The sequence below is a fragment of the Aulostomus chinensis genome, chromosome 24, assembly GCF_037954235.1.
Source record: "Aulostomus chinensis isolate RoL2024-O1b breed Wild chromosome 24, RoL_Achi_v1.0, whole genome shotgun sequence".
NCBI lineage: Eukaryota > Metazoa > Chordata > Actinopteri > Syngnathiformes > Aulostomidae > Aulostomus > Aulostomus chinensis.
In genome coordinates, this window is record NC_141343.1 from 7270001 (window position 1) to 7297935 (window position 27935).

A 27935-nucleotide genomic window follows, 5' to 3' on the forward strand; every position below is an offset into this window, starting at 1 on the left:
CTTGTGTGACGTCATCATGCTGCGACAGCACGACGCTGCTTTCCCTTCCGCGATTATAAACGATAAGAGAGCTAAAATCACATTAACGTGATGTGCGTTAACGGATCGTAAACACATGTCTCGTACTCGTGCGGGTGAAGCCGTGAGATGCCCAAAGTGCTGGAGCTCAAGTGCCCGGGAGAATGTGGGAATCTTCCCGGGGGTTTCTGGTCGGCCGTGGACGTGTGGACCAAGAAACCTCACGTCGTCAACAAGCGTCTGTGTGGAGTCAAAGAGACCGAGAGTCGAGAGGTGAGCGGCGGGGCTCTGAGCTTCCTCTTCGGGGGAGGCGCTGCTGCTGAACTCCCTCCTGAGGTCGTGTCCTTCCTGACCCGCGGAGCTTCAGCTGAGCCCACACACGGACCCCAAGCGGCCTTCTCCTCCAGCGTCAGGACCTTCATCCCTAAGGTCAACAGCTATGGGACGAGCGCACATAAAGAGGTGGTGTTGAAAGGTAGGGGGTGATCGACAGGTGGACCCTGGCCCTCCAGCTGTGCTGCTGCTGACGTCTTTGTCCCCCTCCAGACCCGGACAGACTCCGGGTGAGTTTTCTCCCGTTTGAGGAGGACGCCGGAGGACGCGTGTCTCTGAAGAGGGGGAACGTTTACCAGGTTCAGCTGTTGCTTCAGGATGGGGAGGAATGGTGAGTGAACACCAGATGTGGATGTGTGGGTGTTAATGTGTGGAGCACATCTGGATTTAGAAGACTTGGGCTACTTAGGGTGTCGCGCACAAGGCTTGACGAATGTGACACACATCTGGTAGGAGGCCGAGGGTTCCGCTTAGCGCGTGACACACGTGACCCGCATTTGTTAAGACAAGAGTTGGGCCACTTAGGGTGTCACACCAGGGCCCCACATCTGGAAATAAGGGACTCAGAGACTATGGGGGGAAAAATTGACTCGGGCCACTTGGGGTGCAACATCTACATGCACACCTGGAATTACAAGAATTGGGTCAATTAGGGTGTTATTTATGTGGGCCACATCTGGAAATAAAAGACTTGGGTTGGTTAGTGTGTGACACCACATCTGGAAATACACAACTTGAGAAACTTAGGGCATGATGTAGGTGGCCCACATCAGGAAATAGATGACCCGGGCAACCTAGGGTTTGATGCATGTTGCCCACATCTGGAAAGGGACGACTCCAGTCACCTAGGGTGTGATGGATGTTGCCCACATCTGGAAATAGAGGACCTGGTCCACTTTTTGCATGATGCATGTTGCCATGGAAATCAACGACTCGGCCAACTTGAGCATGACGGGCGTCGCCAACATCTGGACTAGGACCAACTAGGGCTTCATGTATTTGGCCTGTATGAGGTATGTGACCCACATCTGGATATTAAAGTCCTGGGCTATTTAGGGCCAGAAATGGAAAATGAAATCCTCGGGCCACGTTGGACACGACTTTAAAGACCGTGTCCGATGTGACTTGCGTGGCCCTCGTGTGGTAGAGTACATGGACCACATCTGGAAATGATCGATCTGCTAGCTGATTCACGACTGGGTGGAGGTTTGATGCTCTGTAGTTCCTCCAGCTGCGCGTTTACGTCTGCAGGCTGATGGAGCTGCACCTCCTGACTCCGGACGCCTGGTTCTCTGACGGCGTGGTCTACCCCAAGCTCTCCTGGCTGACCTCTGATCTGCTCCCTAAACTGGTGCGCTGGGCCACCGAGCGTAAGAGCAGTGAGTTCAGCAGCACCTTGTCTCTGCTGCCGCTGGAGAAGTACAGCGTGGTGTACCAGCAGCTGAAGCAGAAGTACAAGGCCATGGTCAAGGTGAGGAGACGGGACCCTTGAAGTCATCGGCTCTGTTCTTCCCGTTGGGGGTGTTGATGATTCCTGCCACGTTCTCTCCAGGTTTGGCCTGAGGTGACGGATCCGGAGAAATTTGTTTACGAGGACGTCGCCATCGCCACGTACCTCCTGGTGGGTGAACTCCTAAATGTGCCTGCATGTGCAGGTGAAATCGTTCTTCTGCATCGTGTTGGTCAAGCAAAAAACCAACCCTAATACTGTGAATCACGTCTGCTAGAGTGATTGAAAGCTCTCATTTCACCACGGTGGCGTTCAGGTGCTGTGGTCAGAGGAGCGAGCAGAGAAAGACCTGACCGCCAGACAGTCCTTCGTGGATCTGGGCTGCGGGAACGGCCTCCTGGTTCACATCCTGACCAGTGAAGGGGTACGTTGGATGTAATCTCGTTACTTTCTGGTTGAAATTGAACTTGTGGAAGATGAAAGCCGCACAAACCCAACACAAGGTGGCGCTTCTGACACAGACAGGTGGTCTCAGTCATGGAATCTATTAATAACAAGTAGTTTGGAAAAAAAATGCAACAACAAAAAAAAAGAACTGGAAAACAAATGAAAAAAATTAACCCCAAATACACTCTGAAGGGGAAAAACCCCTTAATAAATCTATTTTTAAAACTGAGTTGACTTTTTTTATCATGAAAAAAAGTAACTCCTTAAATCAGAATCTAATTTTTAATTAGTTTTGCCTTTTATGGAAATCTTTAAATATCAACAAAAGTCCGTAATTGTCTCAGGAACATTTTCCTCAGAGCAGCTGTCAATCACAAAGATACGCCCCCTTTTTTGTGACACTCTCTAACGAAACAAAACAAAACCTGTCGCCAAAATGAACTCTCAGGCGACGAGAACTGCCCGAAATAATTAAAGGAGAAAAAAAATCTTTATTTGATCTGCATATTTTAATGAAAGATGGAAATCCTTCTCTCTGGCTGACATTTTTTTTTTTTTTTTTTTTTTTTTTAGCTTAGCACAATGAATGAAAATGGATGGGAAGTGTTAGCATACCAGGTTTAGGGTCCTGGGGCCTCATTTATAAAGCTTGCTTACGCACAAAACCGGGCTCGGAAGTGCGTACGCAACTTCTTACGCAAGAGTTGGGATTTATAAAAAAAAAAAAAGACTAGCGTAGGAATGTGCGCAACTTTAGGCAAACTACAGACCTTTCCTACGCACATTTTGGAGACGGCTGTGACAAGGTGAGAACAACTGGTTAATGGAAAGAGCGCATATAAATATGTGTAAAAATACTACATTTTGTGCTTTATGATTAAGAAGTGCTACACGTTTCATTCATTAAACCACGTGGCAGCTATGGGGTGCCGGTAGATTTAACTTTTCGATGTAGCTAGATTCAGGATTTACAGTCACAACATTTAATTTGAAATGTAACCAATAGTTTTCACCTTGAATATTTCCATTTAGCAGATTCAGGTTTTTTTATAGCCTAGTTTACAAATGGGGACTACATGTGCAAGAGAACAAATTCCGCATGCAATTATCAGATAAATGTGACTCAATCCTTTTTTGTGTGTTTTTACAATGTTGATCTACGAACTTTCACCACATCAGCGGCGGTGGAAAACGGCTCCGGCGGTGCAAAGCCACTTTTTTCTTTGCCTCCACCTTCAGATCGGACCACTTCTTTTTTATTTCCACGCGTGCCATTCAGTGGCTTTTCGTTTGTTGGAAATTCCACTCGAATGGCCGCCGAATAACGTTTCCCGTCTCGCCACCACCTCATCAACAAGCACCTCCATCCCGATCTCTGAAAAGTTCCTCTTTCTTTTTGTTGATGCCATGATTGAGCGTGAAATGCCGTGGATCCTTCACGCTTATTTATATACAAAACACGTTCATGAGGTAATTTGCATGACCATTCATGGTGAATTGTGGCTGTGGAGAGGGAGGGACATGAATCAAATCCTGCTGCGCAACTTTCCGGCTGGACTGTGATTTATAAAGGGAAAGTGCGTGCAAGTGTGTGTACTCACGTTTTTATAAATCCGATTTTTTTTTTTTTGCGTAGGCACGTTTCAGCTTTTTGCCGCACGAGAACTTTTAGTATGGATCCTACGCCAGGTTTTATTAGTGAGGCCCCTGGTCCAGAAGTAATCCTCATCATTGCTTCTAACAGATCGGGCCATAAATTAGTAGCAGCAGTTGCTCTTTTAGTCATCAATAAACATTTTATTCTGTAACAATTCAAGGCACCCAGTCAGGAAAGTAGTTCCGGCAACGTGTCGGATTCTAAAATGAAAATAGCTTCGAATTTGAAATTGTTATTTTGTAATTAACAAAGAATGTTTTAGGGAGCGCTGTATCTGACGACTTTTGATTGAGCTACGCTAACACTTCCCATTTACTCCCATTCACTGTGCTAAGCTAACTAGCCGCCAGCAGGTCTCTAAAGCAGCACAAATGAGAGAGGGGTATCTATCAGCTTGTCTGGCTGTGATGATCACAGCAAATACTCACATTTTACAAAAGGTTATGTCAACGAGGGGGCGGGATTTACGACCCATACCACGGCTCACCTGTAGGGGGCAGCCAGGGATTATTTGGCTTAAGGGAATTTAAATGAATTCCTGTGGGATGTCAGTCGAAACATTTTAGGCTCTTTCGGCTGATTGTGTAGAACTTCCTGCATCCTGGGTTCACTCTCGCCACTGAGATTAATCTCCACTCACAGCAGGCAGCTGTTTTCACGCTTTTCCACCACGCAGCAAACATTAGCTGCGATCAGGTGAATCAATTTGAGAAGCTAAAGAGCCACGCTTCTCCCTCAGGACTCTGAAAGCTTTCAATTAAACAAATCCACCCTGGCGGCTTAATCAATGACAAGGAGGCGGTTTGAAGCAGTTGAGAGGACTCGTGTCTTTCCGGCGTGTTAAGTCTACAGCAGCCTCTCTCACCAATCAAAAACAGAGTCAGATGAAATTAGGATTAGACGCTGCGGCGGTGTGAATGAGCACGATAAGTCGCTGACCGTCATGCCGGTTTGTGTTGCAGCACCCGGGAAAGGGCATCGACGTTCGGAAGAGGAAGATCTGGGACATGTACGGCCCCCAGACTCAGCTGGAGGTGAGAGCGTAGATGCCAGTTAAGCTCACTGCCGTTCACAAATGGAACTGGGAGTCCAGATCAAAGCCCCTGAACTGATAAAAGCACATAAAAAAATAAAAAGCCTCTTACAAGAACCCTGCACCTGGTTTATATCTGTTATTGACTGATTTTGGATGCTGCTGACCCGGCTGTCAGGGCCGCGGTCCCACACCGTTACGTGGAAGCCCTCTAATGCCTCCGATCACTTCTGAAGTTGGTGACGGGCCTGCGGCTCGAAATATCAATGAGCATAAAAACAAAACAAGTCCATGAATATGTTCTGTAAAGTTCTGAAATCTATCAAGTTTCCCCAGACAGTCTCTAATAAGTGATTGAGAATCAAATCATGGGAGATGCGCATCGTCTTCCCTCTAAGAGCTCTTGTGCTTTTTGGGTCTTTGCTATTTCAGGAAAAGGCAATTACTCCCAGCGAGGGCTTCTTATTCCCCGCCACCGACTGGCTGATTGGGAACCACTCGGACGAGCTCACACCGTGGATCCCCGTCATAGCAGCCAGGCGAGTCATCAGCTCACAATCTCAGCGAGCAGCACAAGTGCCAGCTGATCTCTCCAATTTGAAATAACATTATCAACCTGGAGAGGGTGTGTGTGTCTGTGTGTGCGTGTGTCTGTGTGCGCGCGCTGTGTTTCCTAAAGCCACCACCTGATGGTGATGTTGAGCCGCTCTCTGATGTCACCCCCTCAGATTATTTATCTCTTCTAACGGATTGTTTGTTCCTGTTTGGACAAACGAACAAACACAGGGCGGCAGGCTCACCGCGTCACCATGATGTCGACTTCTCCCCGCAGGTCGTCTCACTCCTGCCGCTACTTTGTCCTCCCCTGCTGTTTCTTTGACTTCTACGGAAAATACCAGAGACGTCAGTGTAAACTGTCTCAGTATAAGGAATACATCGACTTCATCGCTGAGGTCAGCCGGGTCAGCGGCTTCAACACCGAGGAGGACTGTCTGAGGATACCGTCCACCAAGCGGGTAAAGGCACTTCTCCTCCTCCCCTCTAGAGGTGACGATGAACTCTTCTTCTCCTGTAATTTTTATCCTTAAAATGATAATAAAGACACACGCAAGCTCACAAAGCCAGCGAACTTTAACACGCAACTTAAGATTCTTAAATGCAAAGGGATTTGAATATAATAATTCCACCACAGTGCATTTGATTAACTGAAAAAGTAGTCAACTCAACTGCCAAAACTCATTTTTAAAGGCAAAGACATTCCGGTTTCCTCACTGTAGCCAGTTTACCAGCTCTGGAGCTCCAGAGGGCGGAGCTTTGTGCTCTGCAGCTTGGAACACCTTTAAAATCCCATGATCTCTCTGTTGTATCCTTATTAGACGTAGCATACGTGGATGCTCTTGCACTCTTCACATTTAAAAAAAAAAGAGTACAAACACCAAACTAGCAACAGGGGCTCCATCCCACTTCCTCATGTTCAGCCCTGCCACCTCGAGTATCTACTGAGACGATGGGTTGCCGTGTGTGTTTCTCTCTCGGTTCCCCCAAGCCATACAGCCTGCTTTTAATCCATCATACTTACTGTTTTTTTGCTACTCACTTTTCTCTGCCATGCTAACAACATTATTGCCATTCTGCTTCATTTTTTGGGGGCCATTCTACTTCCTTTTTTAGCAATTCTACTCACTCTCTTGCCCCGCTACTCACTTTTTGCCATGCTATTTTATTTTCCATGCTGCTTTATATTTTTACCATGTTACTTGCTTTTTATCATTTTCCTTTCTTTTTTTGCCTAGCTACTTTTTTTTGCTGTGCTACTAACTTTTTTTCTTTTTTTTTTGCCACTCTCCTGCCGTTTTTCGCCACGCGTCGTACTTTTTCTTGCCAGGCTACTAACATTTCTTTTCCACGATACTCACTTTCATTCCATGTCCCTTCCTTTTTTCTTTTTTTTTTTTTCAAAATCCCCTTTTGAAGTACAGGAGCATTTTGATTTGCAGTACCATTCAGATGTTCACACTAAAGTCTGGAGTGCAAGTTAGTGCAAAAGTTTCAATCCAGAGCAACAGTTTGCACAAGTATTTAGGGTGATTTTCTGATTTCAAGAACATGGTTGGACTTTGAAAGGAGGGAAGCGCCGCACTTTTTGTTTTACTCGGCGGTGAAATGTGCTTGGATTGTTGTAGCAGTCGATTATTTGACATACGACTACTGTGGCAGCAGAGGCAACAACCTGGTTCTAACACCAAATCATCACACTCCCAGTTGAAAGGCAGATTCTACCTGCAGAGTTTCATTAAACATGATGGGAAGTTCAGGGTGGGCTGGGCTAGAACCAATACAAGCTTGGTCTGGATCGACTTAATCCTGTGAACGGATTTTTTTTTTTTTTTTTTTTTTTACATCATCCTTGGTGGGGAAAAAAACAGATATCCAATCACTGCTGGTGTATATAGAATCAGAAATATGATCATAAAAATGATTCTGGTTCTTCATAGAAGCACAGCTGCGCTCTGCCGTTTCTCCACCTGAGCCTCGTTTAGTCTCGATTGACTGAGCTAAATCACCTCTTCATTTCCCTCGAAGGGACACTTGTTTCATAGCTTATAGCCACTAATGGCTTCATTACACGTAAAAAGAGGAAGCAAGTATTTAGCGGGTATTTAGTGAAGAGGGGATTTGTCATCACTCAGTTTCAGTTCAATACAAAAGCTGCGGTAAGATGAATGGTTCTTCATTTTGTCTCCACGCTTGGCAAGAGTTTATTTAAAAAGAACCATCAGATCTAAAGTGACAGGTATGACATTGGTATCGTGGTTTTTTTGTGGTCGGTGGTTTTACAGTTTGGCCCCCATCAGGGAGATACTTGACATTCAGTTCTTCCCTTCGCAGGTGTGTCTGGTAGGAAAGTCGCGAAGCTACGAGGCTTCTGATGAGGCTCAAGCCGAGCGCAGAAGAGCTCATTACATCCAGAGCCGCCAAACCGCATCTTGGGTCAAAGTTCAAGGGTCAGATATTAGAACTGATAGTGATTGTTGCCATGGGAATACGGTCACAAACCCAGAGAGCAGTTGGGGAGCTGGGTTCCAGCCTCGAGAAAAGGTTGAAGTGGTTCGAAACTGCGCCGCTCTCCCCCGGGACTTTGTCGACGGTATCGTCCGGCAGGTTGCTAACGTCCTTCTGGGAATGACTGTGGACGACAGCGGGGGGGCCTCCAGCGACTGGAACCAAGGAGGTAAAGAAGAAATTAACACTCATCCATGAAACGCAGGGTAGGTTTCTTTCATCTTGATGGAGAACCAGTCGTTTTTAAAGCAAGTGAGCACGTGCAGGTTTAACTTCGGTGTTTTACAGTTTATTGTCTGTCGCTCTCTTATGAATCAGTTTACTTACATACTTTAAGAGCAGCTATTTAACAGATTCACTAAAATACCAGTTCATCAAAATTAAGATTTTTTTTTTTATTTTACGGGAAGGGAAACAGATATCTTCTTTTACCATAGCACAAGAAAGCAAAGGCTATCTTGCTAGTTAGCTTTCCATTCCATTGATGTGCTGCTAGCCCTCATATTAACCCCAGTTGGATTTTTAGGTCTTTAGTCATCCCTGTTTTATATTTATAATTCATAAATTGATGATAACTTTAGGGGCAGCACGGTGGTGCAGTGGTCAGCACTGTGGCCTCACAGCAAGAAGGTTCCGGGTTCAAGTCCCGGCTCCAGCACAGGATCTTCCTGTGTGAGTCTCCATGTTCTCCCTGTTCCTGTGTGGGTTCTCTCTGGTACTCCAGCTTCCTCCCACAGTCCAAAGACATCAAGAGGGGACGAGGCTGATTGATACTCTAAATTGACCGTAGGTGTGACTGTGAGAGTGAATGGTTTTCTGTCTCTATGTGTTGGCCCTGCGATGGACTGGCGACCTGTCCAGGGTGAACCCCGCCTCTCGCCCGTTGACGCTGGGATCGGCTCCAGCCCCCCCGCGACCCTTAATAATAGGAATAAGCGGAAGATGACGATGGATGGATAATAAATTTATATAAAAAGGTCAAATTTGGTTCTTGGCAAATAGTTTGCCATATTGAGCCTTGATACTTATCTCATATCAGTTTTCACACAAGACTACAGCCAGTTAGCCTAGCTTAGCTTAGTCTAAAAGTCTGGAAGCAGGGAGTCTGGCTCTCCACTGTGCTGCTAGCCTTCCTATTTAATGTAGTTAGATTTTTTTAGCTCTGTTGTTGTCACTTCTCATTATCTTAACGTATACATTGACAATATAGTAATGGAAAAAGTCAGCTTTAGCTCTTGGAGGAAAAGTTGCCACATTGAGTGCCAATACCTAGCTAATATCGATGAGTTAGCTTTACGATAGCTAGCTTTTGCTTAGTTTACCTAGAGGAAGACGAAGTGTATTAAACAAATGCCAGGAAAATTAACGTGCACAGCATTATTTTTGGTGAAATTAAAAAACAAAAAACAAATCTAGGCTAGCTCGTTCCACTGCTGTGCTCTTTGTGCGAAGCTATGCTAAACCTTTGATGTCTTGGGCCTTCGTGGTATCGTGTGTCTACTCTGTGAGTGTGTAGGGTAGAGGAAATGTAACCTAGACACTGATGAAGCAGTACTGGCATTTCTTGTCAGAACATCAAACTATATTACAAAATGCTTTGAGGCCTGTGCACGATGTATACGTCGGCAGCTGTTTATAGTCCTGAAGACTCCATTTGAGTCGCCCCTTCGTCATCGTATGCCACCTCCCGCCTCTCTCCTCTCGTCATCACCCTGTCCCCTGGCGCTGTCATGACAGAGGGATGCCACTTTGAACTATATGGTACAGAGAGTTCCTCAACACGGTTTCACTGCAGCGCCACCCACGTGTCACCTTTGCCGTCGCCTCCTCGCCCCTGCTGCTGCACGCGTGCACACACACACACACACACACACACACACACACAATATGAATGAGATAAGGAGATGAGGGCTACCATGATTAAAACTGAAAATTCTCTGTCAGGATGTCAGCAGTGAAATTAGAGGTAGAAAATATGACGGGGCAGCAATAAAGGGAGACTGTAAGTCTGTATAGAGATGACGGGATGAATAATGCACCACGGTCTATGATTTATGCATGAGTATGCATCTGTACGGAGGCATTCCGAGCAGTTATCTGCTGTGTAAGAACAAAGGCTCAAATCAGGGCGAGACAGCCTATATTGAACAGATCCAGGAGGCCTTGGAGTTAGATAAAGGGCTTTGGTGTTGAATCTCTTATCTTTTTGAACATATCGTCAAAGAGTTCGCTGGAGCCCTGATTACATAAATTCCTGGCTAATTCCTCCTAGCTCTCATGCTACATTGGTATGCCTGTGCCATAGAAACGGACCAGAGTGGGTACAGTATGTTATTAACGTGTGGGTGCTCCATCACACTTTTAGACAGTTTAGGTCCAATAGTAAGTTGTGAACCCCACAATCATCATCCTCCTCGTCCATGTCTGCATCGCCTACCCATTTGAACTTTTCTTACCTGTACAAACCGGCAATTGTACATTTTAATTACACCGTGTGTTCAGAAAGTAACCCCGCAAACACGTTTCTTTATTTTAGTTTTAACCAATTATTTAGTCCAGTGGTCACTAATCTGGTGATCTTTGAGACATTCCAAATAGATATTTTTGGAGAAGAGAGCAGCAACTGTAAAAAAAACAAAAAAACAAATTGGTTCCCTGTACCAGCGGAAGTTCCGTCTGGAAACGAAACCACATCCATATCTGGACACATCTGGAACTGTGTCTGAATCACTGCTGCTTCCAAATGGCAAGTCAACAAGCGTTTAAAACGTTTAAAACGCTTGTTTTCTTCATGGAGTTTGGCTTTGATCAGCTGCCTGCATTTTATACTTACAGATTACACGCTTCCTGCTTAAATGTGGAGAAGAAGGAGAGGTGGTGTAATATGTCTCAATGTATTAGAGCAGTTAAAGCCAGACTTCCCCTGTTGACGTCATAGATGATCTTGATTTGGAAAGGGTTGCTGACCTCTGGTTTAGCCGATAAAATGTCAGGGACAAGGTGAGGTGCATCACAATTCCTGACATTTTCAAATTCCTTGTTCGTGTCCAACCAACCGACCAAAAACCAAAGACGTTCGCCTTACTATCGCGGAGAGTTGTAGATCTTACAAATGAGCCGTCGAATAATCAAACACTTATGACACGATGGTGGGATGCTGCTCTGATTTCCAGTTTTTGTTTTTGTTTTTATTATTATTATTATTATTATTGTTTGCGAAAAAGCACAACACTCACATTCGTTTCATTTTGTTATCTTTTAGAAGCCTGAAAAGGTAAAAAGCAAAAACAAAACAAAACTCCAGAATAAAAAGACTAATTTTGTGGAGCAGATGTATGCTTTTACGCCTCCACGCCAATGACAGACTTGGCCCGGATACATTAGTTTTTGCTCAGGTTCTTTGGAATCCCTTTTGTATTGTTGATCATGTGATTTTTTTTTTTTCCTTCCTGGAACTCCTCGCCATCAAACGTTCACTTGGTCTCAAAAAATGAACTGAGAACATTGTCAAGGTCAGAGGTCAAGGTCACTGCAATCTCCCAACGGGTCAGATCTGCCTGACGACTTGGCGTCAAACAATGGTCAGGACTTCAGAGTTCAGGGGTACCCAGCGGGTATCCGGTCCAAAACTTCCTTGTTCCTTCTGCTACACAGCAACTCGAGACTTTTGCATGGAGTGGAAAGACGATGAATATGAGTGGATTGTTTCGTAAAAGTTGTGGGTTTACTCTCAGTTAACGGGATAAAACCACAACTACAGATTTGTTGAACTGTCCGACAACAATTTTTTTTTATTTTTATTTTTTTTAACCTTAATGCATTACGTCTTTGGACCGCAACCGAGGCGCACTCAAACATGATTGGTCAAAGTTACTTGAGTGGAAATGACCTCACCTACAGGTTCTGTACTCATATGCATAATCTGCTGATAGAGGTTTAGGTCCCCGTTATCCTTCACATATCTCAAGAAAACCTTGAGGGAATTTCCACGAATTTGGCGCAAACGTCCTCCTGGACTCGAGGACGAACTCAAGGCTCTTGGGTGGTCTCGATGGTTGAGGTCTCCCTCCGCTCTCGCAAACGTGATAGCTCAGGAAAGCCTCGATGAAATGTCTTCAAACTTGGCACAAAGGTCCGCTTGGACTTGAGGATGAACTGGGCAATTCAAGGTTACAGTCACGGTGACGGGCCGTCATCTGGGGGCACAAAACCGCAGTGCAGGTTTTATAGTTTTCTGCTTTCTTTAACTCTTTAATCATCACAGGAGCCAATCTGACCTCCCGCTGGTAAACAACAGAACCACCGATAACCCTGTAATGCAGCTGTGTGTCTTAATACCTGTAAATGATCCTTGCAGATTTGTTTGTTCGCCACCCAGCAATTTCAGAACCAATTTTTCTCCACTCTGCAACAAAACAATCCGCCACAACAAGCAATCAATGACCGGCCGTCTTTTAGACATTCAACCTTAAGCAAGTTCACACGCACGTCAAGCTGAGCCATTAAAACTATTCGACACCTGGTTTTAGTCCAAGTACAATCAGCTCTGTCAATACCCTGCTTCTTCCATTAATCCCATTTAACATAGCAGGCAGTAAAGGGCAGCTCCAAGCACTCTATTGATATTATATTAAGGCCTGGAGCTCCCTGGCGTCTGGGCTTAAGCATGACAGTCTGCCCAGTTTCACACTCGGCAGCTCTTCTGCGTTTGGTGTTGTCTGCAAGTGTGGGAGTGTGTTGCATTTTTCAGAGATTAACTCAGCAATCTGACCATCTAAATTTAGGAGGTGGACAATATGTTCTCCATGAATTTCAGTGGCAGCGACACAAGTTTTAGCTTGGGATGCGTTTAGCTCTGGTACGAGCTGTGAAGGTCTTAGAAAAAAAAAATTACTGGTACCGTGACGAGCTGACCTTGAGTCACAAATCACTTGTTTGTACAGAGACGGGGATTCCCTGGAGTGCAGCTGAAGATGCAGTCATATTTTAGCATCTTAATAGAAACCTGGAGGGCTTTCTGTGGCGTTAAAATGTCTGCGGATGTATGTCAAATATTATGAAGCAGCTCAACAGGCCTTAGAAGTCCTGCAGTTTGGCCCCTCTCCAATATGTCAGCCACAGAGAGGACGATTGTCATTTGTACAACCAAAGGTCAGTCCTGATTGAATTCCCCTCTCTGGGAAAAAAGGGCAATGTAGAAATACTAGAAAGTCTGCTGTGAACATGTCAGGGGCATGACATTTATTTTCCCTGCAATTTCTTTTGATGGACTCGTAGTAGGAACTTTTTCCTCCCCGTCTGCTTACTGGTGTCTAAAATTAACATCCCCGTAGAGACGTGACGACAGTGACTCAGGTGTGAGATGCAGAGGTGAAATGCATGCTGGTTACTCTGACAAGTGTTGGGAGCAGCTTTAACTTCACAACAGATGAACGCTGCAACACCTGCTACAATGTCCCGGTTGTTATTATTGAGGATGTGACCCCGAATCTGGTCCTTCCGTCTTGGCCAGTGTCCTACGCCAAATCAGACTTTGAGAATTCAGCAGGATTTGGACTTGATTTAATCGTGACCGTCTTATTTCATATGTCGTGTCTTGATTATTAACGTGTAATGCAATGAATGCGCTTATTTTAGAATCCAGACAGAGAAATGGGATGCCCTTCAACACCTTGACAGAAAGTCTTGCGTCCCAGTCTTTTCAGGTTCTAGCCTGAGAAGTTTGGCAACACGCAGGAGCGTTTTGTTTGACGTTCACCAGTAGGAGCGCTCTGTGGTTTACCAATGCAAGCATGACCGTGAAGAGAACGACAGAGCCGGCTGCTTCTGCTTTCAGCGGGAACAGCAAAACGGTAAAGGTTTGTCGAGCATTGGCCTTTTTTTTGGACATTTCTTCAAGGTACTACCGTGACAGAGTCAGGAAGGATGGCAAGAAATTTCAAAGATGCTTTAGCAACCTGGGAAGTAGCTTGTTAGCCGAGCTGTAGCGTTAGCGCTCTCCTAAGTAGCATAATGTAGCAAGCCAGTAGACTATTGTATTGGATGCGCCTTTTTTCCCTTTGTTTTTTGACCAAAGACCACCAGCATCAGTGCCTCCCTCACCATGATGGGCAATATCTCTTGACCCTCTTCCCCTGACTGGAACTTGAGTAAGGCTCAAGCGTCAGGGTTATGCATGATGACCTACTGCACAACAACGGCCCATGCAATGAAGACATGGGGGGTATTTAATGTGTTATGATGCTGAATCTGACAACCTGAATATCATCCAGTCACATCCTGGCAGCAGATACAAATGACTTCTGCGGGTGCCTGAAGCAATGAGGTGATCTGTACTCGTGACTGTCACATGTTCTTTTCCTCCTTTCGTTTCTAGGCAGCTTATCAATTAGCGAGGTCGCCGCTCTGTTGGAACAGGAAACCCTGCAGCTACTGAGGAAGGAGTGTGGAGGCCTGCAGACTCTTCTTAAGAACAACCATCAAGTATTTCGAGGTAGTAGGTGTACGTGTATCTTTACAGGAAAAAAAGAAAACACCAAAAAACCTGACATAACTTCCAAAGCTGTAGGACTCAATCTGACTAAGTTAGTTAACCTACTTAATTCTGAAAAGTATCTCTTTGTTGTCTTTCAGTGGAGGGAGGAATGGTGTACATAAGAGACTGGCGGGACAGGAAGTCCTCCAGGGCAGAAACCAAGAGGAAGCCGGTCGCCCCTGGGGCTCTAAAAACTCGTCCCTGCTGGTTTTATGACCACCACCCTCAAGGCTGCCCCCTGCAGGCAGAACAGTGTGCCTTTGCTCATGGACCACAGGAGCTTCGGCCCTCGTCGAACCCCCTGAAGAAGAAAAAGACTGATGAGATTTGATGACTTTATTCACATACAGAATTCGTTTATTTTTAAATCAATCCCTCAGTTAGAAAGTGTTTTTTTCAGCTCGATGGATGAACCTGCTCAAGACAGACACAAGCTTTGATGAGAAGCTACACCATTTCTGGGAAATGTAGTCCATAACATTCCTTGTGTTCCTGCTCAAATGTGCAGCTGTCAATATTTGATACTTCCTGCAGCCCCGCCAGCGCATGATACCTGTGGAAATGTAATTCCTAGGGATACTTTAGCTTTATTTATTCAAGAAGCTGACTTTTGTCAAACCCAGGCAGTTGTTGTACACTGCAAATAAAATTTCAAGCCCTATCTTTTGTATTTATTTTAAGATGATCAAGTCTTTTATTTTTCATCTACTGCAGCCAAAGCTTTTAAGGATGGGTGCACTTATAGTGCTTTTACACTGAGGTAACTCACCTCAGACAGGTACTTTGAGGTTCACAGACGTCGAAACAAAGTAAATGTTAGCAGTATAAATTATTTGTTGGCTGGAGTTGAGGGGTGAGGGACGTGCTGTCCCCTCGGGACCGGTGCTCACTGTTGTGCCTCTGGAACACAGTTTGCTGTCACCCTGTGGCTCAAATGTCAAAGACAGTAGAGCCCACCCAGGGAGTGCAGAGGGCGACGAGTGGAACCTCCCCCAGGGGCTGTTAGCTTGTGTGGCGCACAGTAATATGTCAAATCAACCAAAGCAGCTTTTGCAAAATTACAATTAAACATTTTCTCAACAGTCGTCTGGTTAGTTAAGCCCATTTTAACCAGGAAAAAAAAGAAAGTACAGACATTTAAAAGTAGTTCTTGATGTAGTCCACAGCTATGCTAAATGGAAGCATGCTAATACACGAGTAGCTAGCTTGTTAAGTTAGCCACTTTTGCTTCCCAATAACAAGAGGCTGACAGTTTTGCGGGTAAACTAAACAGAAAAGATATATATATATAGTGACATTGTGACAAAAGAAGGATGTTGCTTCTGAAACTTTTGTACTCCCTACTTTTCATTTAAACTATTCAAAAAATGTGCTTTTGTCAGGTGAAACTTTTACAACCTTCTACGACTTTGCTAGTTGTTACACCACCTTCCTACTGTGAGTGGGGTCTTAGGCAGCAGCTGTGTATTCTGTTCGTTGCACTCTTTCCTCATTTTTCCTTTTTTTTCGTAACAAAGAAAAAGAAGAATCATATATTGGTGAAAGGGACATCCTAAGGTTAGTTACATATTAGCAGCCTGGATTCCCCCCATTTCCCCTGGAGCTTAGTGGCTGGGTCATTGAATATTGATGGAGACGGACTTGTATTTGCTATCTGAGCGCAGGTTCCTCACAGGGAGGGAAAGCCGGCGCCGTGGAAAAGCCTAAATGTGAAAAATCTTGAGCTCTGGTGGAGAATTGACAAGCTATTTCGACGTCTCAAGCTGTGATGGACACAACATGGTGGAGCTGAAAAAGTGATTGTGGTGGTGTTTTGACAGGCACTCATAATGTGCACAGCTATGTGTGGGGATTTAATGACCTGTTTAAATCATCTCTGTCCCCCCCCCCCCCCCCCCCCCATGTCATTATGCGTCCAGGAAGAAATCAATTCATGAAAATACTCTCACTGCTGCTTCGGGGTCCGTAAAGATCACCCCAACCAATCAACTCGCTGCCCTACATTTAACTTCTGAAGAGTGTGTGTGACGTATCCCAGGAGGGAGGGCAAGCACTCGAGCTCACTCTTGCTTCGACCTTTTGGCCCTGGCCCTTTCTGAGCGCGATCCAATAAGCCATCATTACCACCCGGTTTAGATGGGCCACGCACTGCTGCTATGGAGACAGCCGAGGAGCTCCAGAGCAAGCAAATTACCTCCCTACCCACCCACCCCTCCTCCATCCCACCTAATCTCTATCCGCGAATCGTCAGAGGTCTGTTACTCTCTCGTCTCAAGAATGCATCACCTTGCCAAACGCAACAAACAAGAAATCGGTTTTCATTGCGCAATACGTGGGTGTAAGCCGGGATGTTGGAATCAGCTCTGGAAATATGAAGGTCAACAAATGTCTCAGTGGTTTGAAAAGTTGTTCATTATTGTGATGATCTTTTTTTCCAAGAGTAGCCAGTAAATAGCGTAGAAAGCAAAAAAAAAAAGAAAAAAAAGACTTCATTTAAACCTCGCGCCTCATGACATCAACAAAATTAAGACATTTGACTTGCAAATTTTTTTTTTGCTTTTATGTTTTTCTTTGCAAAAAATGTATTTAAAGTTTATTTAATGTGTATGTCACTTATCCAAATTTATAGTATTATTTTTAATTCAAAAATTCCCTTATTGCAATACTCTTACACAGCCCATAAAGGGACATAAGGACAATGATACATAAATAATGAATCAAAATCCCCCCAAAAAGAAACCCAACTATGTACTTGTTTTGCTCGTGTCCCCTCCTGCACAGATTTAAGTACGAAAAAAAGGTAAATAAACTGTACATATTAACTTAATTTGGTGCATTAAGGCCTGGAAAAACAAAAAACAAAACAAAACAGAAAAATGCCCAGAAAAAAGCCCCACTGACATCTAGAAAAACCTATAAAAAAAAACAACAACAATAACAAAAAATATTTCTTCAGACCTGATTGATTTCTAGTAAACGTGATAGAATATTTAACATTCAGTTAAAACTTTTATTTCTAAGCTTCTGCAGCAGGTAAAAAACATGAGGGGGAAGAAAAAGACCTTTGGCTTCGGCTTCCCAGATAAGATATTAACGTTTGGGCCGAATGTGGCCCGCATCAGAGCCAGAGGTGTCAAACGTGGCCCAGATCAGGCCCAGATCAGGCCCCTTATGAGAACCTGTTATATGGGATGGCTTTTGTCCTACTGTTCTTGAAGGATTTTTAACAAATTAACAAAAATTCAGTGGGTGTGGAAGCTGATCTTGAAGGCAGAAGCGTGCGGTCGTTGGCTCAGGTTTGAAAGGTAGAACAAAATAAGTGGGTTTTCATTTTCATGAAAAGGTCAACCCAACAAAAGTGAAGTCATACTATACATACCAGCTGCAAAACACGAAAAAAATGAAATCACGAGGTGAGAATAAACTCTTACTCCTTGTTGTCATGATTCATGACGCCGTTTCTTCTCTTACAGCGTCAGATATCAACAATAGTCACCAGCAGCAGCCCAGAAGGAAGAATTAGAGATGCTGAGAGCAAAATAAAGGAACGAGAACACAATAACAGACAAAATTCCTCCCCGTGCCTGCAAATCTAGGTCAGGGAGAAGTGTCTGCCTCTCTCGACTAGGCCAACAACTTTCCCCATGTTCCCCTCATGCTTTATTCATTGTGGCACCATGGGGCTTGATGTGATGCAGCGTCTCTGAGACATTATTTTGGACGTGCAGAAGTCTCTCTCAGCAAAGCGAGCCGTGTAGGACTCAAGACGCTGACAGCTGTCACTGCGGTGAATCCTTTTGTTTGAATGTTGCTGCCGCCTCAGAAGTGCCTCGTTTTCTGCACTGGTTGCAGGAGATAGTGGTTGTTTCATCACATGATTTTTTTTTTTTTTTTGTCACTATATGTATCTATATACGTGCACGTTTGGAACGGCGAGATAAAAGGTAGTTGTTTTAATCCGGGACATTAGGATACCGTGGTGTGATTCTGTCTGAAGCGCAACCGAACTTGCGTGAAAAAAAAAATGCATAAATGAATTAATTTACGGCTGTTAAATCGACAAATTAAGGTTCTTTTTACTGAAATTGTCTTGAATTTGCAACCAAACCATCCATTTTCTTCCACTTATTCCTGTTAAGGGTCGCGGGGGGGGGGGTGGAGCCTATCCCAGCGTCACCGTCAAGAGGTGGGGTTCACCCTGGACAGGTCGCCAGTCCATCGCAGGACCAACACATAGAGACAGACAACCATTCACACTCACAGTCACACCTATGGTCAATGTAGAGTCTAGATTAACCTCGTCCCCTCTTGATGTCTTTGGACTGTGGGAGGAAGCTGGAGTACCAGAGAGAACCCACACAGGAACAGGGAGAACATGGAGACTCCACACAGAAAGATCCTGTGCTGGAGCCGGGACTCGAACCCGGAACCTTCTTGCTGTGAGGCCACAGTGCTGACCACTGCACCACCGTGCCGCCCTGCAACCGAACCACACATTCTTTTCACTCTTCTTTACTGTTGGCTTTCTGGCTCCTCCCACTAGTATTCAACGACGCCCCATAAACACTGAACGCGTGACCGAGTCGCCTTGTCGGACAGCTTACTCACTCTGGATGAACAGAGACGATAAATTCCTAAGATGTCAGTGAGTCAATGTGATGCAGTGATGTCATGTGTACTAATGTGTTGAAATAAAGGAGGAACACGAGATGTTCCGTCACGCAACCCTCTCACTTGGAGACTCGGCTCATGTCAGCAAGGTTCTTCATCTTCACCTGTTCTTGACTGTACCTTACGGGCCAGAGGAACCTTTTCATCCTACTTTTTAAATTTATTGATTTTTTCTTTGGGGGGGGGGGGGGGGGGCGGTATAGCAATGATAGAACTTTGTTGTTAGAAGCTTTTACAGGTCTTTCTTCAGGTTGCCAGCAGGGTACACTGGCCACTTTATTATGTACACCTGTTCAATTGCTCGTTAATACAAATCAGCCAATCACACGGCAGCCAATCACATGGCAGCCAGTCACATGGCACCTCTGTGTACTTACCTAAACAGGCAATGAGCTCTGTTCAAAACCGATCTCCATCTGCCAAGCCGTAGCGTAGGGGTTAATTTGGTTCACGATATACGGCGCTAAAAAATATGTACCCGCACTACATGGCAAATTTGGGTGTACGCAGATGTACCCTACAATTTACTCCTGTGTGCCACAATGAAATGTGGAATATGCAGAGGAGGAGGAGGAGAAGAAAAAGAAGGAAAGGATCGATGGCTGAACAAGAAGGCACATTGTTTTTTAAAGTAACAGTAAAGCATCAGCATTCAGAAGGTGAGGTTTTGTCCATTTGTAAACTGACAAAATTTGCTTGCAGCACATGAATGTCCGGCACGTCTATTGAGGGAATGATGTCAAGAAAATTCCTGCATAGCATCCATAACCTCTTCTTTCATTCCCTGCATAGTTCACTATTTCATCCACACTACACTGGGAGTAGTGAGCGAGTGAATTAGTCGACTGTTTGGAACGTAACTAATGATAAATAAGACACGGTGAGACTAAATAGGACAAGCTAAGACTGAATAAGACAAGACTAGATAAGCTAATAAAAGACTAGATAGGACAAGATTAAGTGAGATGAGACAAGACTAGATAATTTGAGAAAAGACTAGATAAGACTAAATATCACAAGATAAGATGAGCTCAGATAAGACTCGATAAACCAAGATTAAATAAGATGAGATAAGGCAAGACAAGACAAGAGTAAGACTAGACTAATTTAGACAAGGCAAGACTAAATAAAACAAGACTAAAAGTTAACAAGATATGACAAGATGAGATTCAAAGGAAAGAGATAGCAAAAAATAGAACATCAAAACACAATAAATAAGTAAACAAATGCAGCAAGTGAACATGCAGTATTAATGTAAGGAAGTGTACAAAAACACACAATATAAACATTAGGAAATATAAAAACCAAACCAGTTAACACCAACAAAATGTAAAATAATATCATCAACGTGCACAAGTGGACATGTAGACAGAAACAGTGCCTGGACAACAGCCAAAACAGGTGAACAGTTGAATGATTGTTGCAAAATTAAGAAGAAAGAAGGTACAATAACAAAAAAGTCCATGACTCAGAACTTTGCTAAAACGATGGCGGTTCTCTCATCCGGCCGCTCGATCAATAAACGTGTCTCAAAGCTGACGAGCTCAATGCCTCCGTGGACGACACTCTTCAAGCTTCGACCCCCCCCTCCGCTACTCAGTATCGTGGGCGACACCAACATATGGGTGCTCGTCTCCCCCACTGTCATATATGAGACATATGGGGGCGGGGGTGCTGTGGGGATTTTCTAGTGGGCGTTTTATTATTCAGCAACATACTTTATTTGAAAGTCTAAAAGTTTAGCTTGGTGCCATCGTCAGCGGAGGGCTGCCAAGCATGGATGGCGCCTCTTCCCCGCACAGAGCTGGAAATACCCGACACGACACGGGCTGTGCTGTGGCGCTCGCCCAATTTACACTCCAGCGTGATTCAAATCCATAAGTAAAACTTGTTTATTTATCGAATGGGTATTATATTTCAAACCAGAAACGAGAGATTTCTTCCTGGCGGGGACAAAACCAACACGTTTAACTCACAGATTGATCCACAGCATTGAGATGTAAGCTGCCATTTGGGAGATAATCCACTGAATTAATATTTGATGAGATGGTGATCTCATGGGTTCTGAATTTCCAAACATCCCTCCTTTCCTCCACTGCCAATATTTCTCTTTTCAAGCATCTTTGTTTACACGGAAAATTTCTCTTTCTCCTTTCTCCTTTTTTTTTTGGGAGTTTACAGGAAATATTTTATTTATAAATGGTCACACTGGAGAATAAAATGCCGGTACATAATGTATACCAATCCACACGCTGCGTGACATCAGCTCGGGAGAATGTGCTGTGCAGTTTTAATCAACATCTCATTTATTAATTAAGCAGTAATCAGTAAAGCTGAACTACGCTCCCTCATCCCTTCTTGTAATTTTATAAGTATTTAATCACAGTGTTCAAATTTCACTGATTTACTGTCGATTATGGTGGTAGGTAGGTGGGCTTTATTTAAATAAGCATTTCTGTGACCAACATCTATTGAAATTTGGTTGAAAAAGAAAACCCATGCAGATGCAATTATAGTTCCAAAAAAAATAAACCAGGAAAAAGGAATATTTTTTCCTCTTCTTTGATAAAAGGAAGCTAAAAAAAACTCGACAAGACAATAAATATAAGTAAAACACGGTACCATGACCCCAAGAGGTCAAATACCAAATAAACACACTATAAAAAAAAATGCATCGGTTCCTCAAGTCAACAGAAAAACAACTTCCATACGCAAAGCAGCAAGTCAGTGCAATCAATAATCCAATACGGTGTAAAGTTAGCAACAGTGAACCAAAAATAAATCAGTAAAGTGGTGCCCGAGCTTCGTTCGCGGTGAAAACAGTGGTGGAGTTTCACAAGCATTTCTTGAGTTGAAGTGGCAGTTATGGGAGCCAAACACACAGAATTTCCAAAACACCTCGGGGCGGGTAATATTACAAGTTTTTAGATTTCCAAAGGAATCGTGATTTTTCTGTAAAATACTGCATTTACGGATCAATCTATCAGTTTCCTGACATCTGAACCACTGATGTTGGCCAGTTCTGCAAGTGGATTCACAGAAAAAAGACCTTCCCGGATCCCATTTGCTAATCTCTTGTCATTGATCTCATTTCATCTAAACAGAAAGACCTCATGTATTCATTTCCTGCAAGCGTGATGTAACATAACCGAGAATGTCTCCTCTTTCGCTTCCAGTGATTATCACACCTTCCGCTGATGATTATGTGAGAAATGTTGAAGTGCTGTGAGCTTCCATCCCCACGAGGTAAACTACACACCTTCACAAACTTGCTAAAGTGACGAACACAAGAGCCAGTTGAGCATGTGAAGTGAAAAAAGGGGGTTACTATAATAGAGGCAGACGGAGGAGAGGGTGCCGTTACTATGGGCAACAGGCTGAGGTGACCTAGATGGCATAAGAGCAGATGAGGCTATTGGACTGCTGTCCTTTGACACCTAACCCACTCTGTCAGATTCACTAACATTACCCACAAGTCTGTGGCGAAACCATGAACGCAGCTGCATGACGGACAGCGAACTTTTTAACGCCTCGTGTTATCTTGCACATGGAGAGCATGGGAAATCCATATGTTTGTCTCTGTCTTTACATAATGCATGATAAATCAAAAAGACTTGTGTTTGCCTTCCATCAGCTTCTCCAAATACTGCCTGTGTGTGCGTGATGGATTTTGGTTTTAGGTAAGCACTGTCAGTCAGCCAATAAGAAAGAAGTAAACACCTCTATAGATCCGTGTGGCCACCTAAGGGACAGGAAACACTGTCAAAACATGACTGCTAGCGAGCTGTTTGTTAGCCACTTGAGCTCACATTTGTTATAGATTTTATACACCCTATACACCACGGGTTATTGACGTCATCATCTACAGACACATCAGAGCGTAACTTGAGGAAATATGTGAATTCTTGCAGAGAAATGTGTGTTATTTTATGAGCGAATGGAGGAAAATTAGCTTAGCTTAGCATATGAACTATGTTCGGGGAGGCAGCTAGCTTGTTTCCATTCAAAATTCAAGACGCACTCAAAAAAAAACCCCAAAACCAATTAAAATCTTTTACTACCCCTCTTATTTTTACATCATAACATAAGACAACCAATATAAATGTAGACAAAGAGGAAGCTGATTTAGTTCGTTTACATACGAGCTAAAAGGGTGTTGTGTCAACAAGTTTGTTTGTCAAGAGTTTGTCAAAAATAGCAATAGAACCACTCTTACATTTTTGTTTTTATAATGTTTCAAGGCAGAAAATTCAGTGTATTTTAAACCAGTTGGTTTTTACATTTGCCAATTTAGCCGTTTCCCCTGAGCTAACGCTACATAAAGCTAGCTTTGGTAAATCTTGCCATGACCTATATCCATCCAAATGAAAAATAGTATTTTTCTGTCTTTAGGGTATTTGGTACTTGACTTCCTGTTTAGGGTTACCTTAGTGAATGTGTAAACTTATACTCTAGCTGCATCCAAGCCTTTAGGGTAGCTACATTTTTAAGATGTACTAAAAAAAAAAAAAAGTCTATTGATCAGGGTTCAGGGTTTTTATTGCACAATATGAGCAGTGGCCATGGCAACACTTCACGGGACCAAATGGGTAACGGTGTAGAATTACATTCTGTTTCATATCCATGTAGGTTTGATTGAGCTGTCCAGTTCATCTCTAATGAGATTTTCCAAATCTTTACCGTGATATCCAGCACGGCTCCTAACAAGCCTGCAGGTCCACAAACAAAACAGGCATCCGCTCTAAAGAGGGTTCCCTCAATCTAATCACGCTTTGACAGGAATGTTTGGTAGCGTCTTGCTTTTAAAGACTCCCTCTGCCTCCCCAGAGAGGGAAAGAGTGGGCGGCGGCGGCGGCTGCAAATAGCACTTGTTGAGAATGGATGAATCAACGATGCACCTTATGCTTAATTAAAGATTAACGAGAAATTGCTGGCTGGTGTGGAGGTTTCTCAAAGCCTCACTTTGCTTCTCAGATTAGGGTTATGTAACACTTGTTAATACTGAATGGGCTGTACTAAAAAAGTAATGGCATGTGTCAGTGTGGCGGAATCAATCCTATCGTGACCGGCTGCAGAATCTGAAGCTGGTACATTGTCAACACATTGATAAATTGGCCTCTCACAGCCGCTAAGTCACTTCAATCATTGTGATTTGTGGGAAATGTACCTGAATTAATTATGAGACCTCCATGAAAAAGTCCAAGTGCTGGACCTCAGTTTGACCTTTCTGTGTTTGAAGCAATGACAGCTGGTTTACTTGACCGATATGCACTGATAATGTTGTAGTATTCATGTGAAAAAAAGATGCCTTATTCTGCATATCTGATCAGTCATTTTGACACCAAAGCAACAAATGAAGGCTCTTTCTTTATTGTTGTTGTTAGTCTCAAACTGATTTATTCCATTGCATGAATACTAAATTAACAGGTAGGTATTGGTGTAATTTGAACTTTTTAATAACAGCACTAACAGCGCAGTGATGTTAAAACTATTTTTTTTAAATGCTTTTTAAAATGGACATTTTTTTGTTTAAAAATAACCCCAAACTTTTCAGTTGGAGTGTTAATTGAGCTTACGCAAAAGCCCCGCCCCCCTTAGTTACTGTTGCTAGCCCGACATCTTTCTTGACACAGACGAGTGTCAACATATGTCATCTCTGGGAGAAGTATACCGGTGTTAGGGACACTTTTTGGAGCAGTACCTGCGCGGTATCCTCCAGATCGAGGCAGAAGGGGTAACAGTGGAGGGATATATTCCCAGTATTAAAATATGCACTGAAGGGAACACTACAACTGACGAGGCTAAAGTGTACCGGTCTGAAGTGAAATCACGTTAATTAGCCCTCTAACGTTCCGCCAGTGATATCCTAGTAATATGCAATATTAGCTAATAGTAACCATAACTTGATATCCACTTATGCAGATGTTCCCGCCACGAGAGCTAGACAAGACATTAGCTAGACGTTAGCTAGCTAGCTAGCTATCACTATGGCATTAGCCTAGGCTTACCTTGGAGCAGACGTATGCATGCTTGTTCATTTTCGAGACATTCGGCTGGGAGTGGGGCCATCCACGCTATTAAATCCATCGAAGGCGCCGCTCCTGTTGTGTTTTTTGCTTTGGGAAGGGAAAGAACATGAGTCCCCCAGCCAAACACTTGGGGTACCTACTGTTGGCATCACATTATCCAGAGGGACATCGCTTTACCATTTTGTCGGAGGTCCGCAGCTTGTTGGACTTTCTTTGCTCGTAACGGTTGCTCGAATGTTGCTGATTGGACAATGACCATTTGGGGGCGGGGTTTTGAGAAAGGCAATTGCTGGGAAGAAAATTCTGTATGCTTTTGTTTTCTCAAGTTTAAATATTTAAAGATATTTTAATTGCTATCGCAAGATAATGGGATCAAAACGGTTTATACAAGCACGGTGGTTCTTTGCTTCACTTCCATTGTGACTCTTAGCCACCATTAGCACGGTCTCGGAAGGAGGAATGTTGGTATGATGAGACTGCATTTCACGATTGTAGACTCTCAGTAAGACTTGACTCAGATAAATTGGAGGAATGATCATGATGATAAACTCCTACTACTAACCTATGTCTCGTCAAGCTAACTTCAGTCATTTTATAGAGTTACCAAATTAGCCATGTTAGCAAGCTAATTGCTACGTATCTACCTCTGCTAGCTTCGCACATGGAATGTGAACAGATGGTTTTATGTAAACATCTATCTAAACAGAATGTAGTTCTTAGATATTTAGAAAACCTGTGGTGGTTTCGTTAATATGCAATAAACAAAGCATACATTTTTATGTCTACTAGCTCCCTTTGTTTGATTGGCAGGGATGGGTTGAGCTAATCTTTTGATCAGCTTCACCCAGCAGGCCTTTAATTATTGGATGGCATCTTCTGGTTGACTAGACACATTCTTATTTATGGACACACTGCCATTAGGCATGGAAAAAGAGAGGTTTTAGCACACATGCACACACATACGCACACACACACACACACACACACACACAGGTACACACTTGGGAACTGCCTAGTGCAAATACAGTTTTGTAGTTTTGGCAGCTGAGCTGTGAAAGTAGCTCCCTAGAAGTTTTTGGGAGAAGAAGCACACTTGTTCTTTGCGCTGACATCTATTATCTTCATGTCTCTACTGTCCATTTGCATTGCACACCCACCACTCTGATCTCAGCTACCACTCTGCAGCCTTTAAAGCCTTATAAATATCCAATGACCATGTGGATCTGCTGTGTCAGAAAGTGTAAGATGGCTGTCCTGTCCCACAGTGGAGGTTGTAGCGACTACATGTCTGCGAAGTCCTCGGTGACTCATATGACTTTTTTTTTTCTTTTGCATGAGTCACTACACTGCAGTCCACACCTTTAAGAACATCTAAGCTTAGAAAAATACCTCAACGGATGGTGGGGGCAGGCATTTTTGGATGCAGCCTATGCCTGTGGAGGGATATCCGTAGGGGTCATGGTAAAGATTAGATGAGTAAGAGTGGAAATACTGGGAAAGGCAAAAGAAGGACAAACCACTTGAGGATACTCAGATCTTTTATATTTGTGTGAGCAGAAAGAGAAGAACCTAGGCAGGGAGGTGTGTGAATGCGACTGTGAGTTGCCTATTTACTATGGCAAAGGGCTGGAGCACAAGGAGACAGCTGGGGAAATTATAGATTGCATAATATATTCACTGGCACTGCAGAAAGTGCAAAAATGCTAAAAGCAGCCTTATACTTCTGTTCGTTTCCACAAGCTGTGAAATATATGATGTGCAACAAAGTTAATTTGTCTTGAAGCTGATTGGGAACTGACTCGGAAAATAACATAATGAGGCAAATAGCCTTTACTAGCTAGGCTGATCTCATTGATTTTTGGCAACTTTACTCTGCACAGTCAAAGCTTGTATATCTGTAAGTACATTTTGACTTGTAATATTCTAGTTCCGCAGCGTGGTTCCATCCTCACTTCCCCCGGTGACCATGTCCAAGTATCCTTGAGCAAGATGCTGAGCCCCTAAATGCTCCTGATGGCCCTTCCAAGGTGAACCCTGCCTCTTGCCCAATGCCAGCTGGGTTAGGCTCCACCCCCCATCCCTTAAGGGATAAGCGGTGTAGAAAATGGATGGATGTTCCAGTTTCTTCAACAATTCACGTATACTACAATCTACAACTCTACAATTTGGTCTGAAACAATCTGCAACTGAATAGTCACAATTCCAGTTCGTCCATCTGTCCCATTAACATGATATCTCAGAAATCCCTTGAGATACTTTCTTCAGATTTGTCACAGATCTCCACTGGGACGCAAGGATGAACTGAAAAACTTTACTGGCCAAAGGAGACTGTCACCTAAGACACGGAGGATATCTTCTCATTCTCCTCAGCGTGATGTTACAGGAACACCTTGATGGAGTTTTGTCAAATTTCCGCTCAGATGTCCACTGGGATTCATGAATGAACTGAAAATTTTGGTGGTCAAAGGTCGAGATAATTGCCACCTCACATTTGTAGGATATCTCAGGATACCTCATTTTCCTTAATGGGATATTGCAGTGACTCCTTGAGGGATTTTTCCTCAAATTTGGTACAAACCTCCGCTGGGACTGGAGGATGAACTGAACACATTTCGGTGGTCAGAGGGAAAGTTGCTGTCACTCACGTGTGAGAGAATCTATCTCATTAATGTGATATTGCAGGAAAAGAGTGAAGGAAT

At 43.7% G+C, this 27935-nt stretch overlaps 1 protein-coding gene and 2 long non-coding RNA genes across 5 annotated transcripts; 2 read left to right on the top strand and 1 right to left on the bottom strand.

The window, feature by feature from the left end:
• The first annotated feature begins 11 nt into the window (after positions 1–11).
• Positions 12–15190, top strand: trmt44 (tRNA methyltransferase 44 homolog). Of its 3 annotated transcripts, none has more exons than XR_015111830.1 (11): positions 12–493; positions 565–682; positions 1603–1822; positions 1904–1972; positions 2118–2225; positions 4868–4939; positions 5371–5477; positions 5771–5954; positions 7828–8207; positions 14378–14494; positions 14635–14651. XR_015111830.1 is itself a non-coding variant. In XM_086197571.1 (11 exons), exons 1-11 carry the CDS (start codon positions 148–150, stop codon positions 14865–14867), a joined length of 1917 nt encoding a protein of 638 aa, XP_086053697.1. In that variant the 5' UTR covers positions 12–147; the 3' UTR covers positions 14868–15190. The 3 variants fall into 3 exon arrangements, 2 of the variants coding, with proteins under 2 accessions (XP_086053697.1, XP_086053698.1); XM_086197571.1 differs by having other exon boundaries at positions 7828–8170; positions 14635–15190; XM_086197572.1 differs by lacking the exons at positions 14378–14494; positions 14635–14651 and having other exon boundaries at positions 5771–5985; positions 7828–8009.
• Positions 11950–25367, bottom strand: LOC147238587 (uncharacterized). The gene is made up of 3 exons (XR_015111831.1): positions 25216–25367; positions 12340–12406; positions 11950–12197 (listed from the first exon to the last, which is right to left on the bottom strand). It is a non-coding gene; the product is annotated as an uncharacterized LOC147238587 (long non-coding RNA).
• On the top strand, positions 19681–27715 carry LOC147238588 (uncharacterized). Its single transcript, XR_015111832.1, has 3 exons — positions 19681–19866; positions 22384–22453; positions 27164–27715. It is a non-coding gene; the product is annotated as an uncharacterized LOC147238588 (long non-coding RNA).
• Positions 27716–27935: the final 220 nt, after the last annotated feature.